Genomic DNA, 15,245 nt, shown 5'->3' with positions numbered 1-15,245 from the left:
TTCGGTTCATTTTGCAGCGTAAAATCTTTACTGAAAAAAACAAACATCGAAACATGCTCAAATTCTCTTCCAAGAGAAACATTTATAAATACATATTAAACGTTTTTACTACAAGGCAACAGTAAATACACATATCTTTATTCTTTAATTAGTGTGACACCTTTTTCATTTAGCAGTTTATATAAACGAAAGAGCGAATTTTGCTATCTCATAATTGAATAAAAATAATTAAATGACTTAAAATATAAGTGTTTTTCGGTAAAAGCTTTAAATTTATAAACACAGCAGTACTGGATTCTACAGATATTAGGGGGAAAGCTTTTAGTCAATAGTGAGTGAAATTACAGCACCATGGAGAGCGGCTCAGATGAACTTAAGAAAAATGGTTAACGGGGAATCTTTAAAAAAATAACTGAAAAACGTTAATATTTTACCATATGTTTATTTAATATATATATATATATATTTTTTTTTGGTCAAGGTTCACTAATAACTTGCATTCCGACACATCGAACTGAACATTTTAAAGAAATTACTAAATCAACGTTACTGTGTTTTTTTAATTTTCATGAAGATTTTAATACAGTGATTCAATTTATTTTTATAGGGCGCTCTTTTCGCATAGTGACGCAGAGCGCTGAATAAAGGCATAAGACAAATAAACGATAGTAAAAAAAAAATAGCTGATTGAATGATTCAATCAATTTTAGTCTCGTACGGATATGTGTACATGTAAAATTCAATTATGATTCTATGGTAGATTACTTTGTAAAGAAAAACGCATCAAGACAATTTCGCTACAAATGAATGCAGCATCAGTCCATCTCTCATGATAATAACATTAATTGTTACTTAAGTAAATCTACTAAAAATAAAATGCATCATGGTTGTTAAGAACATACAACACAATTCACTATGTTCAATTTTATATTAAAATAATTAGTAATCGATATAATTCGATGTGCTGTCTTTCATTTTTTTACCAAAATAAAATTTCAAGCTAGATAAATGGGATCAACTAAATTGAAATAGTGATATTATCTTCCTGTATTTGGCTAAAGAGTATGGACCTCAAGATAATTAATCTACTCTGCTCGCTGGGCAGAGCCAATACGATCACACTCCGTCAATACACCTCTGTACAACGGAGACACATAGACTTTAGACCAAAAGAAAATAACTAATTCCGTACACATCTGTACAAATCAGTTCCTAAGCTGTATGAGCCATTTCAAGTACTACAGATAACAATAAATAAAATAGTACAAATTCTGAACCAAAAAAAATCTGTAAACGTTTTTAACATTTCTTTATAACTTTACATGTACATTTCCTTCGTCTACATCTTTTATACAATCAGTGCCACTTCACTGTTTTCTCTGAGGTACCATAAACCTTTACCCTAGTGCAGTAGTCACAGCCGACAATAAAGAATCTCCTTCTCCCGGAGCGCACATAAACGTTGATTGCTTTAGAATGACATGCGTGCAGTGCGTGTTACTTCTTGATACCTTGCAACCTTTTTTTAGCAAAACCGCTCCACCATGACTACACAACAAATCAAACCAGGAAGGTAACAAATTGTCAGGAATTTGAGGGGATTTCAGTAACGGTACTCGGAGAAGTTATACGTTTTTGGAGGGGTCTTAAATGAACCTCGTTTGATCACTGGGAGACACGTTCCCCCTCCTCCTTCTTACAAACAAACATTCTTCACCCACTGAAAATACCAATTCTGACAATCTTTCTAAGATCTTCAAACATTTGCTGATAATTCATTGTGGACCCTTATTATATAGTGAAATTCTGACAAAACACACACAGATTGTCTGAAACCGCTCATCCCAAGCGAGGTCGCAGTGAGCCGGAGACTAACCCAACAACACAGGCCATAAGGCTGGAGGGGGAGGGGACACACCCGAGACAGGACACCAGTCCAGCACAAGGCAGCCAAAGCTGTCGAACCCCAGACCCAATGTGCCGCTGCGCTGCCGCACCCCTTCTGATGAAACACACACACACACACACACACACACACACACACGCTGTCTGAACCGCTCGTCCTACACGGGGTCATGGGGAGCTGGAGCCTAACCCGGCAACACAGGGCATTAGGCTGGAGGAGGAGGGGACACATCCAAGATGGGACACCGCAAGGCACCCCAAGCAGGACTCGAACCCCAGACCCACCAGAAAGCAGGACCCAGTCCAACCCACTGCACCACCACGCCCCCCTTCTGATGAAATATTTATCAATATAATTACTAATTACTAAATACTAATATAACATTTGAAAACTAATGAACTAATGAATTGAGTCTTACAGCTGCATGGAAGATTCTTCAGATGTTTTTAAATCTTAATTTCCCACAATGGTCTGAGGTGTAAAGTTCTCTTATATGCAAATGTACATAATGTTTGAAGAGAGGCTGGCTGATTATTTATCTCAGAATTCACCCAATTCTCAACCATTCCCTGCATCTCTGCCTCAAAGCCAGGAGCTCTGTCAAAGCCCACATGAACCTTTAATGTCTGTGGTTTGCTCCCATAAACAGTCATCTGATCACTTCTTGACTAGGATCAAATTGCCATACCGAGATCTGCCAGAAGATGGACTTATATAGCCCTTTGCAGGGCTCCAGATCACTTTCAGCCCTGCCTACAGTTGCACCGGGGGATGGAGAAGAAAACTTCCTAGATGTCGGCGAGGAGGTCAATGACAACAGCAGCAGTGAGAAGGAATACATCAGTGGTGGAGACAACGAGGACGGTGACGTGGAAGAAGAACATGACTGCGGTGATGAAAATAATGACCTTGGCAGAGAAGATGGCAGCAAGTACAAAGGGAACAAAGACAACTGCTGAGGGACAGGTGAGGCCATCTCCTCTGGGAAGCAGCTCCACACTGCGCTCCTCTAGAGGGACGCCCCGTAGGAAGAGCTCCCCAGAAGGAGGACGACTGGGGATGCAGGAGCCACTCGTCAAGGGAGCCGCGATGCCGAAGACGGCTGGAGGAGCACCGACAGAGGAGGTGGAGGCAACAGCAAAGACAAGGGCTGCAGTGCAGACAACAGTGGCGGCGGAGGCGATGACAGCCTCACCTGCAGAAGAGGTGGCCAGGCTCGAGAAGTGGAGCTCCACTGCCCCTGTGGAATCTCCGGAGGAGAAAGAACAGGTCTCTCTCATCAGAGGGGCTGAAATGAAATTGAAGCACACCACCCACTTTAGGTGGAGGAACATGAAGACAGTGGAGAACTTCCTTGATCGAGTGGCTTTCATCAGAGAAGTGATGTTCAAGACATTGGGCCTAGCCACCGGGCAAGTTATTTGTATTCAGAGAAATGGAACCCAGCGGTTCGTTGATGTTACTGCCCTTAGCCAAAGAAACTTACCCAAAGGTGGTGGAAACCTGAAAGAAAGAAAAGGTCATGAGACTGAGACAATACAGGATTAAGCACCTGTGGTGGACTGACAGAAGGATAATCATTTTCCATGTCTTTAAACCGGTTGTCCGCACTGAGGCAGTCCGCGCTTAAATACAACGCCACATCAACAGCCTGCTGGGTCAGAGGGATGTTTTGGACGAATTTGGTATCTGAAACGGTCGCAGGCAGTTTCAGGGGCGCCTGCATACTGACCTTGTGGCCCCCGATGGACTTCACCATCACACGGCATATTTTAGCATTCTCAATAACAAAGCGTACATCTTTTACCCCCAGCAGCTACTCTTCTGTAGACTATACCAGAGTCAGGGGCACACAGGAGAAGACTGCAAAAATATGAAGTGCAGGAACTGCTTGGAGATTAGCCGCTTCACCAGGGACTGCAAGGGCCCCCACCGCTGCAAACATCTGCAGCAGCGAAGACCATCTGGCCCATCTCTGTCCTCAGCATAAGCCATCCTATTAAAACACCCTGTATGAAACTGGAGTGTCCATAGAGGAAGGCCTTCAGGCCTTGATGCTGCAGGAGAAACGAAACCACAGGACAGAGACATAGACCGAAATGGTGGTGGGGGCCAGAGAAGCCCCTGGTGGGGCTGAAGATCTCCTGAAAGTAAGTCCTGCCCCTACCTTGGCAGAAGTCCTGAAAAGGATAAAGGAGGACTCTACATCTAAGAAGAACAAAAAGAAGAGAAGAAAAGGCCCGGAAGGGAGGCTGCAGCAACAGAAGGGGAACTCTTGCTGGCTAAATGCCCTTTGAAAGAAGGTCAAGTGTAACCCTCCTCCCTGGAGGAAATGGAAACCTTGTGGGCCCTATGGAGGTCCCCATAGACATCTATGAGTCGGTGTTTGTTGTAAGAAAGGGGATGGACAATGTTGAACTCAGAGGCATCTTCCCAAAGAGTACTCTTGTCAGGCAATGGGGGCAGAATCTTCTAGGGAGAAAATTTTAGATAGATTAAATAATGACCGGGTTTTATCTTTATTTTATTGCTTTAATGGTTTTTTTTTTCAATTTTAATATCATTCTGCAATGGCTGATTTTAAAATTTTAACCCTCAACGTCAAGGGGCTGAGGAATGATGCAAAAGGAAAAGCTGTGTTTAATTAGGTTGAGTCCTGTGCTTTTAACGTGTCTTTTTTGGAGGAAGTCCACTTTCGGGATCAGAGGGATGTGACTGTTTTCTCTTGCGAATGGAGGAAGAGCGAGTCCTAATGGGTCATAGGTGGCATCCACTCCACAGGCATGGGGATTCTTTTTGGGGACCATGCCTTTGAAAAGGTAAGGGTTTTGGGGGTGGACGTCACATGGAGAAGTCAGCACATACACATTCTGTGCATCTACACTCCGATAGAGGTCAGGTCCTGCATCACTCTATTAGATAAGCTGGTCCCTTACTGTACAACTGACACTCAATAATAGGACACTTTAACATTTCTCTTGCAGGCAAGGATGACACAAGTATTTAACATTTTAAAAGTTTTATATGCAGTTTTAGCCTTAGTCACGGTTTTATAAAATAGAACCCCACCGATCAGGGCATTACCTGGCACAACAGCTGCAGTGCTGGTAATCCATTTAGATTACATTTTAGCTTCTCCCTCCATAAGAAGGTTCTTTTGACTGCTGAGTGGCCTATAGATCATATGATGGTCAAGGCCACGATCTCCGTTGTGGCCCCCATCCATAGCTAAGGCTACTGGAAGTTGAACATCAAAGTCCTCCAGGAAAAGGAATATGGAGATCTTTTTTATGAGAATTTTTTGTTGTGGCAAGAAACCATGGATTTTTACCCCATCATGGCTAATGGGTGGAAAGAGGTCAAGGTGAAAGCCAAGACCCTAACCTCAACTATTCTATCTGCCGAGCTACTTTGCAACGACAGGATATCAGTTCGCCTGGAAGTGGAACTCCAAAGGGGTATTTCACCGAGTGGATCACTGCTTCCAAATTAGCACTCTGAGCAGACTGGGCTTTGGCAGCAATTTCCCAAGGTGGGTGAGTACACTTTACATCAAGGTAAGTAACTGAGTTACCATCAATGGCTCCCTCTGGGGATAGGTGCCCCAGGTTAGTGGAGTGAAGCAGAGCTGTCTGCTTTCCCCGCTCCTTTGTGCTCTTTACATTGAGCCCGTGGCGGCCACCATTCACACACACCTGGGGATTGATGGCCTGCTTCTGCTCGGGGGTGGCGGTGAGGCGGTGAAGCTGGCCCAGTACGCAGATGACACTATGTTGCTCCTGTGGTCGGACTGGTCACTCAACCAGGCATTTGGCCTGGTTTGGGCATTCTGGCATGCCTCCGGTGCCATGCTGAACCTTGGTAAATCTCTTGAAGTACTTTGGCAGCTGGAAAAATAGAAAGCCATGCATCAGAGGTTTTTCCCGATGCAACGTTCCTCTCAAAGTGTCGGGGGCTAATTTCCACTTGAAAGGTGCCACCAGAGCCATTTAGGAAAAACACTTTCCCACGGCCAGGCAGAAAATAGGATTGTGGAAGATCGAGTCCCTCTCCTTAATAGGAAAATCTCTGGTTCTGAAAGTAGAAATCCTCCCCACATTGCTCTACCTTGCACAGGTGTACCACTTGCCTCACTTGATGCAGAGAGGGCTTGCAAAAGCCATTTTTGACCTTATCTTGGGAGGGCAGGTACGAATAAGTGAGGAGAGAGGTCATGTACCTTCTGAAGGAGAAGGGAGGGAGGGATGTGCCTGACATACTTCTCAAACTGAATTGTTTGTTCCTCTCCCAGGTATGTAATCATCTGGCAGCTCCAGTTGAGCATCCCCACTAGTACTTTGTGCATCTTTGGCTGGATTTTCCAATGCACCAGTTGATGAATTCCTGGTCCAAATGCAGAGATACAACCTGCTCCTTACAGATACACTGTAAAGTATAGTAAGCCCACAGCACCCGGGGTCAAGGCAGAAACCCTTCTGAAGCAGAGGGCCTTGTACAAGGCCCTGGTCCAGAGGGGAGGAACCTGAGTTCTTATATGGTTCAAGGAAGACACATAGGCCAGGATTCAGCTAAAGGGGCTAGATCATCATCTGTAAGACTTGAACTGGTGTTGTCTGCAAAGCAAGTTGCCAGTGGAAGTGGTCCTCTCCTGCAGCCATCCACTTTGCCTGAGACTCCAGCGTGGCAAGAGCGAAACTCTCACACACACATTTTGAGACTGGACAGGTGTGAGAGGTATGCCATTTGGAGATTCAACTGTGCAGGAAGATCAAGCCGCAGATGGTTCTGATGTATGACAAAGTCTTGAGGGGATGGAACTCTGGCGCTCAGAAGGCAGTAGCTGCCCGGACATGGCTGGTGATCAGCATTGCCAATTAAATGCTTTGGAACGCAAGAACACTAGTCCAGACAGGCGCAAGAACTCAAGAACACTAGTCTAGACTTGGGCATCCAAAGTGCGTACCACAAAAATCCAGCCCCACCTAACGTTCAGGATGGAGAAGGACGTCACACAATGGGACTACCTAGAAGCCAAAGAGAGGTGGAAAGGCCTCTTTTGGCTGTAACGCCAGAAGTTTGTGGCAGGTTCTCCATCCTTGGGTAAGTAACACATGTCATTTAATGCTTAAAAGACACCACAATCCTTATTTTAGATGTTATATGTGTTATGTTAGGTGTAGGTTTTTATATTTATCTGAACTCACTTTATTCAATTGCACATTTTTTACAGTATGTAGCACTTTATCACACTTTTAAGTTGTCTTTGAAAATGACTTCCTGTGTGTTGTGTTTGTATTTATTTAAATTTTTGGTTTAGTTCAGTGTAGTGTAGTTTAGCTTTCATTAAATATGTGGATGTTTGTTTATTAATTTTTTTAAATTAATTAATTAAAATTCATTTTGTTTCAGTTTATTTGGTGTATTTGGTTAATTGTATTAGTATTGTTCATATTTTACCAAATGTCAAAATAGGTAAAGATGTCAAGGTCAACTTCATTGTTGTTCCACCTATAGGTGAGCCACACATACGAGAGAACAAAATTTCATTTCTCTTTGGATCGCCGTGTCAGATAGAACGTACAGTACAGTGCGTTACCAACAGACAAGTGCAAATACAAGACATTGCAGTACATAGTCCAGCGACAATATACAGAAATATATAATACACACAGACAATACACACACACACACACTTTCTGAACCGCTTGTCCCATACGGGGTCACGGGGAACCGGACCCCACCCGGCAACTCAGGGCGTAAGGCCGGAGGGGGAGGGGACACACCCAGGACGGGACACCAGTCCGCCGCAAGGCACCCCAAGCGGGACTCAAACCCCAGACCCACCCGAGAGCAAGACCCAGTCCAACCCACTGCGCCACTGCGCCACCGCGCCACCACATCCCCCTCACAATATACACAAAGCTAAAAAAAAAGATTTTTACACACACACACACACACACACACACACACACACTTTCTGAACTGCTTGTCCCAGATGGGGTCACAGGGAACCGGAGTCTACCCAGCAACACAGGGCGGAAGGCCGGAGGGGACACACCCAGGACAGGACACCAGTCCGTCACAAGGCACCCCAAGCGGGACTCAAACCCCAGACCCACTGAAGGGCAGGACCCGGTCCAACCCGCTGCGCCACCACATCCCCCCGCTAAAAAGATTTACATATAATATAAATTTAAATATAAAAATGAAGGCTATACATAGACATTAGAGACTAGACTAGACACCAGAGACAGTACACATTAGATATAGGAGCAGCAATAATTTAAATCACCTTCTGAGTGGATTTGTTATTTGCTTAAAGTGACATGTGCCTTGTACAAAGGGAATAGTGCAGACTTTTCTGAAAAAAGAAACAGCCAGCTGTTTCAGGAGACTGGTGTGTAGATGGTCTAGAGGTTGGTACTGTTGAGGATTCTCACAGCCTGAGGGAAAAAGCTGTTGCACAGTCTGAAGGAGGTGGTACAGGTACTTTGGTACCTTCTGCAGGATGGCAGGATGGCAGGATGACAGAGGCCGTGAGAAGGTTGGGGGGGGTCAGATGTGACGCTGAGGGCTTTGTGGGTGCACCGTATGTCTGTATGGAAGGGAAAGGGGCACTTATGACCTTTCATGCAATCTTTACTATCCATTGTAGGGACTTGTTTAAGTTCTAGTTGTTTTTATTGTCATTCCTCTATATAGCTTGTACACAGCGGAACGAAATGTCGTTTCTCTGGAGACCATGGTGCAATGGAGAACAGGAGTACAAGAGAGTAAATAAATACACAGGACAGGACGTGGATGCGGACATGGGCTGTGAACTGTAGACAGTTTGTAGAGTATGGAGTCATGCTGGGTTAGCTGTTTGACTGTGCCAGGTGATAAGCCATCTGACTGCCTGAGGGAAGAAGCTGTTGCAAAGTCTGCTGGTGGCAGCATGGATGCTCATACCTTCTGCCAGATGGCAAAAGGGTGAAGAGTCCATGAGAGGAATGAGAGGGATCGTCCACAATGCTGGTGGCTTTGCAGATGCAGTGGTTTTTGTATGAGGTGTTGATGGTGGGTAGAGGGACTCCGATGACCTTTTCAGCTGTTCTCACAACTCAGGTCTTGTGGTCAGAAATTATGCAGTTCCCACACCACATGGTGAGACAGTTGGTCAGGACACTCTCTCTCGTCCCTCTGTAGAAGGTGGTGAGGATGGGAGGGGGGAGTTTGGCTCTCTTCAGCCTCTGTGTGATCAGCCACCTTGTGATCAGAGACATTGCAACTCCCATATCAGGAAGTGATGCAGCTGGTCAATATGCTCTCTATGGTTCCTCTGTAGAATGTACTGAGGATGGATGGGGGGGGGGGCTTGCCTTCTTCAGTTGCTGCAAGAAGTGGAGGCACTGCTGGGCTCTTTTGGTGAAAGCTGACGTGAGGTCCAGGTGAGATCCTCAGCAATGTACACTCTCAAAAACTTCAAGCTGCTCACTCTCTCCACAGTGGTGTTGATGATAAGTGGGAGGTGAACAGTGCAAGCCTTTTTGAAGACTGATCTCCTTTGTTTTTCCCATGTTTAGGAAAAGGTTATTGATTTCGCACCAAGAAGCCAGTTGGTTCCCTCCCTCTCTATATGCCGTTTCATCATTGTTGCCAATGAGCCCCTCTACTGTTGTGTCATCAGCAAACTTGATGATGTGGTTGGAGGCATGTGTTGCAGTGCAGTCATAGGTCAGAAGTGTGAACAGAAGTGGGGTGAGCACAGAGCCCTGTGGAACATCTGTGTTTAGTATGGCAGTGCTGGAGGTGTGTCTGCCGATCTGGACTTACTGTGGCATTCTGGTCAGGAAGTCAAGCACCCAGTTGCACAGGGAGATGTGATGTGAAAAGAGAAACACCCAAAGAAAATGGCTGGTAAGGTGTACGGCAACACCCTGGGAACAGGCCACGGTACCACCCATCTTGAGCAGCAGAGTTGCCGGGTAGGTTTCCTTTGTTTTTTTATTGTTTTAGTTTTTGGGAATGTTTTTAGTGGTTCTTAAGATTCCATCATGCAGAGTATATATCGGTTGGTTTTACTGCTTTTATTTTAGTGTAGATATTTTAGATTGACTTAAGAAAAAAAGAGTACAAAAAAAAGTCATCTGTGGCTTTAGGATGCGAATGAGGAGACCTGTTTGTTGCAGCCCGCTGTTGAAAATGCAGTGTCTCTATAAATAATGTATTTACGGACAAGATGTTATATTCCATTACACATTCTTGGGAAAGGGAGCTTTCCTGGCCATGGTGAGACCCTGACTCACAAGTTCCACTTCTCCATATACAGCATAAGGTGATTAATATTAATAAACATACCGATTCATGATACAGAAGTGTAGGAAAGAGGGTTCACACACGCTGTCCGAAGCAGGGTCGCGGCAAGCTGGAGCCTAACCCAGCAACACAGGCCGCAAGGGGAGGGGACACACCCAGGGGGACTCGAACCCTAGACCTGCCAGAGAGTGGGACCCAGCCAAGCTCGCTGCGTCACCATGCCCCCCTCAAAGAGGGTTCAGTTGTTATTACTTAGCTGCCTCTTCTGTCCATTGACTTTACAATGATTCACCCATGGGGTAGTGCGGTGGTGCAGTGGGTTGGACCGGGTCCTGCTCTCGGGTGGGTCTTCGAGTCCTGCTTGGGGTGCCTTGCAGTGGATTGGCGTCCCGTCCTGGGTGTGTCCCCTCCCCCTCTGGCCTTACGCCCTGAGTTGGCGGGTTAGGCTCCGGTTCCCCATGACCCCGTATGGAACAAGCGGTTCAGAAAGTGTGTGTGTGTGATTCACCCATTCATACAGCTGGATACTCTCACTACATAAATTCAGGTTAATCACCTTGATCAGCGGTGCAACAAGTATCCAAGCGGCTTGAGCTCTTGCCTTGTCATTAAAAGACCTGTTCAAATCCCCCTTCTGCTATAGCTCAGAGCCACGTGGTTGTCATGAATTGATACAGTTTTCCCTTCTGTTTAGAGGGATAAATCATTTTAAGTAGCCTACCTCCCATCATCAGCGTAAACCGCCATGGAGAAAAGCGACGGTCAGTAAAGTGAATACACATTAAAAATAATTGTACTAGACGGAAAGACTGAACCCGGCAAACTTCAAGGTGACGACCTCAACTGCAATATCACCGAATAATTTGGTGTGAAAAGAAAAGGAAAAAAACTGGACATATACGAGCAGCTTGTCGATAATAAGTGAGCTTCAGGCTGAACGATTTCAATCCTCACTTCCTAACAGAACACGCTTCCACACAGGACTTGCAGTCCACAAACCGGGCACTTCGTTCGACTTTCTTATGATAATCTGCTGCGAACTGATGTTAATCAACTAAGCGCATTTGTAAGATGCATGAAACTGTATTTGGTCTCAGCATTGTTCTTCACACAAGCCGGAGGCATTCTTTTCAAATGAGTCTAAAAGTGGAATTTTACAATGCGTCCTATTTCACTGTTGTTTTTTCCCGTTATTGTTCATTTATAGTACTGTCTCTGCATTTCAGATTGTTGCTTTCAAAATGTCCAGTTTTACATCCTCCCATAGATATTGTTTAATGTTTTTTATATTAATGGAAAACTCTTTTTAGCAAGCCAAAAAGTCACAAAATGTCATGTTTTCAAGAGCCTACACACATGACATGTCAATAATTCCACTAATTCATTTTAAATTACATTATATTTAAATGTAATGTAAATATAAAAGCATTTTCGGCTTTTCATTTTTGCATAAGCACATTTGGGAGAGAACAGTTATTGGTGTTTGATTTTTTTTTCGTAAATATATTCGTCAAAAACGCTTCCACGTGTTACCCCAGAATCTAAGCCAATCTGAGGTGGAGTCCTCGTGTTTGTCAGGGATAAGCCATCACCGGGTGATGAAAAGTGGGTGATGGCTCGGTTCACGACGTCGGAAAGTCGCCTCCAGCCGCCGCGGGAGGCGCGTGTGATGTCACCTCTCAGTGGATATAAATACCGGCCCTGAGAACGAACGAAGCACATGGTCGTGCCTTGTCAGTATGGACGAGCAGTACTGCCCAACACCTCACTGAAGCAGAGACGGAGACAACCTAAATCAGCTGGAGCTCCATGTGATGCCAAGTGGACTTTCGCAGTTTACTGTGGAGCTAAACGCGTCCTCCCCGTTTTTTAGGCAGAGTCTTAAGAATACGGTGGAGAGAAGGAAGCACTATCTTAGTTCATCTAGTTCCCTGGAAAGCCTGTACGGTACCGTCACTGAGGATGGGGACTCTTCAATGGCCCTTACTGTCCGTACTGGTACTGGGACTGGTGTCCAGTGTGGTGCGCTGCCTTCCTGCTCCGGGCCGGCAGAACCGCACCTCGGACCCACACTGGAGCTTCTACTCGCGTTCGTTGGGTCGGATTCACGCGGAGAAGAAAGAAACCTCCCGGGACCGTGACTATCTCACAGGAATCAAAAGGCTACGCCGTCTTTATTGTAATGTTGGCATTGGATTTCACATCCAGGTTTTGTCAGACGGAAGGATCACCGGGGTACACAGTGAAAATCGATATAGTAAGTCGCACTGTAATGTAGACCGTTATTCCTATCAGCTCAGCCTCAGGTTGTGACATTTCTAGCAGCGCATGCAATAATCGAGCACCGTGCGTGCATTTGTTTTACTTTCATTTTGGTTAATTTAAAACTGAAGTGTCTGTGGGTAATGAAAGTCAGCAGTGCTAAAATCAAATGTGGGGATTTTTTTAATCCTCTCGGCGCTGATTTAATATTGTCAAAACTGAACATGAACTGAGGATTTTACTGTTTGCAAAACAATCTTTGGAGCAAGGGACTGAAACTTTTGAACACAGGCTAAAGGTGCGAAAATTTATCCAAATCATCAAGTCATAAATGATGTCTGGCACTCCTCCAGCATCTGTCAGACTATGCTTTGGACCTGAGTGGGCGTGGGATTCTTACACACAGCCCACATGTAATGGTACTAAGCTAAAAATGGTTGTCATAAAAGCCAGCAGCTAGATACAACCAGGTGTGACCCTGAAGCACACCTGCGTCCAACATTGAGCATAACTTACTCAAACTTCTGTTGATGTAATGCACTCATTGTATTTTTCTGAGATGTAGACGCTTTGTAGAAAACCGTCTTCTAAATGAATGTAAACAGTTTTTCCCAGCTATCTTTTCCTTTACAATTTCTGCTTGTAATGCTTGCAGATAAGCCACATCTTTAAACCTCTGTTCATGTTCCGAGAACCGTTTGCAAACATGCGTGATTCAGAAAGGAAGTCTCCTTTCAGCCACTGGTTTCTTAAATGAAGTTACAGACGCATCTGGTATGGGGACCCATTGGCTATATAAATATATTTAAAAGGCATATCTTTAAAGAAAAAAGAAAAACATCAAGTTTCCATTTCATATATCTAATAGAGGGTTTTTTAGATTAATACCCTCTAATAGAGTATTATCTGGATGTCTAGATTGTTTTATCTTGTGTCTGTAAGCCATTTTTATTTACCTTAACAGAGTCAAATTAGCATCAAACATTATCTGTTATTGTACAGAGGCAACTCCTATCACATCAGATGCTGGCAAAAGACGAAAGAAAACTAAACCGAGCTAGGTTTGAACCATGGTAGAGTAGCACTAAGTAGTTACAGAAATATGTCAATGTTTTAATATTTATGCATGTTTTGAAATGTTGTACAAATTACACTAGAAAAATGGACCAAGGAGAAATATTAAGTATTTGGGAGAAGAAAGATTTTAAAAAGTTTTTAAAGAAAAAAACTAACACAAAGTATCATCTCCATGCAACGTCATTTTATTTTTTCATAGAAATAAATGAATATCCCCATCTGAGATAAAACTGTGGCTTTCACATAAAATGAAGCTAAATTTCATTGCTGTTTGTGTCAGGTATTCTTGAAATTTCTCCAGTGGAAAGAGGGGTTGTGACCCTGTTTGGAGTCCGGAGCCGGCTGTTTGTGGCCATGGACAGCAAAGGGAAGCTGTATGGATCTGTGAGTATATGCAATGACAGTCTTATCAGTCCTTAATGACACACACAGTTCCATAGCTGAGGGCACTTTTAGCGTTCTTCTAGTATTTTACTATGTTTTCATTCTGGGATGGATAAACTAAGGAATGGGAGTGGAGTAATCGTTCAGTCTTTCTCATTCCATTCCTTACATTGCCAAGGACCAGGTGTATTGTATTTGCAGCCTTAACTTTGTCTTAACAGATACTGACACTGGATCTGAACTGTCATTTTGAATACTTGCTCTTATTGTACCACAGTAGGTACAGCTGTAATTTAACTGTCTGAAATTTAATAAACTGGAAGTGTTACTTTAAATTGTACAGATGGAAAACAGGCAGAATAATATGGTAATAAAAGTGTTGAATGGAAATGCACACATTATCTTTAGCAATAAAGTTACAGATAATGTTTTTCATGGAACATTGACTAAATAACACATTAATTATGTTTATTTAATCAATCTTAAGTAGAGAGCCAGTGCACAAGAGATATAATCATGACCACTGTCTTCAGTCCAAAGTAATATACAGTGATATTCAAGGGCAGCATTACCAGACATTTTTAATAATGTCAGTTTTGTATCTGTAGTAGTTAAACCATTATTACATGTGAATTGCTAGACAATGTCAGACAGACAAACCAGTTCAAAGATGGCCTGTATACACTGAAAACATCACAAAACCCATCTTACTGTTGCCTTGTTAACACACTTGTGCTCAGTTCATGAATTCAAGGGCTATATAATTCAGAACCTCTATGGGATGACATCTGACATTTTGCATTTCAAGTCAGTGACTTTTACCTTGTGTGCATGTTCTCATCAGACTAATAATGTGTTTATTTCCATTTCCTTTTTCAGGGTCATTTCAACAATGAATGCACGTTTAAAGAAAAACTTCTGGCAAATAATTATAATGCCTATGAATCAAAAGTGTATCGAGGGCTGTACATAGCCTTGAGCAAAACTGGCAAAACAAAAAGGGGAAACAGAGTTTCACCAGCAATGACAGTAACACATTTCTTGCCAAGACTCTAACTGAATTGTAGAAGCTGTACCTTGAGAAATGGTAGAAAAAAGGGACTCAAGTTCTGCACTTTTGAATGTGGTTTTATGGAAGACTGGGTGTATCATATTTTGTATTTGTGTGTATATATTGTTAAAAAAGTTTATTTAAGATTTTCAAAAATATTTTTGGGAAACTGTATTGTACTCTTAGGGGATAAGTGAAAACAATACACTGGTTTGTTTAATTACTGTTATATACATATGGTTTTATGAAAATATGCTGCTAATAATG

General features: G+C 43.4%; 1 protein-coding gene across 1 annotated transcript; it reads left to right on the top strand.

Moving 5' to 3' along the window:
* Nucleotides 1-12,166: 12,166 nt before the first annotated feature.
* On the top strand, nt 12,167-14,983 carry LOC108939762 (fibroblast growth factor 4A-like). The gene is made up of 3 exons (XM_018761364.2): nt 12,167-12,461; nt 13,824-13,927; nt 14,807-14,983. Exons 1-3 carry the CDS (start codon nt 12,167-12,169, stop codon nt 14,981-14,983), a joined length of 576 nt encoding a protein of 191 aa, XP_018616880.2.
* Nucleotides 14,984-15,245: the final 262 nt, after the last annotated feature.

This window comes from Scleropages formosus, chromosome 2, assembly GCF_900964775.1.
Source record: "Scleropages formosus chromosome 2, fSclFor1.1, whole genome shotgun sequence".
NCBI lineage: Eukaryota > Metazoa > Chordata > Actinopteri > Osteoglossiformes > Osteoglossidae > Scleropages > Scleropages formosus.
The sequence above is the reverse complement of the archived record's forward strand: the minus strand, read 5'-3'. Positions and strand labels throughout refer to the sequence as shown.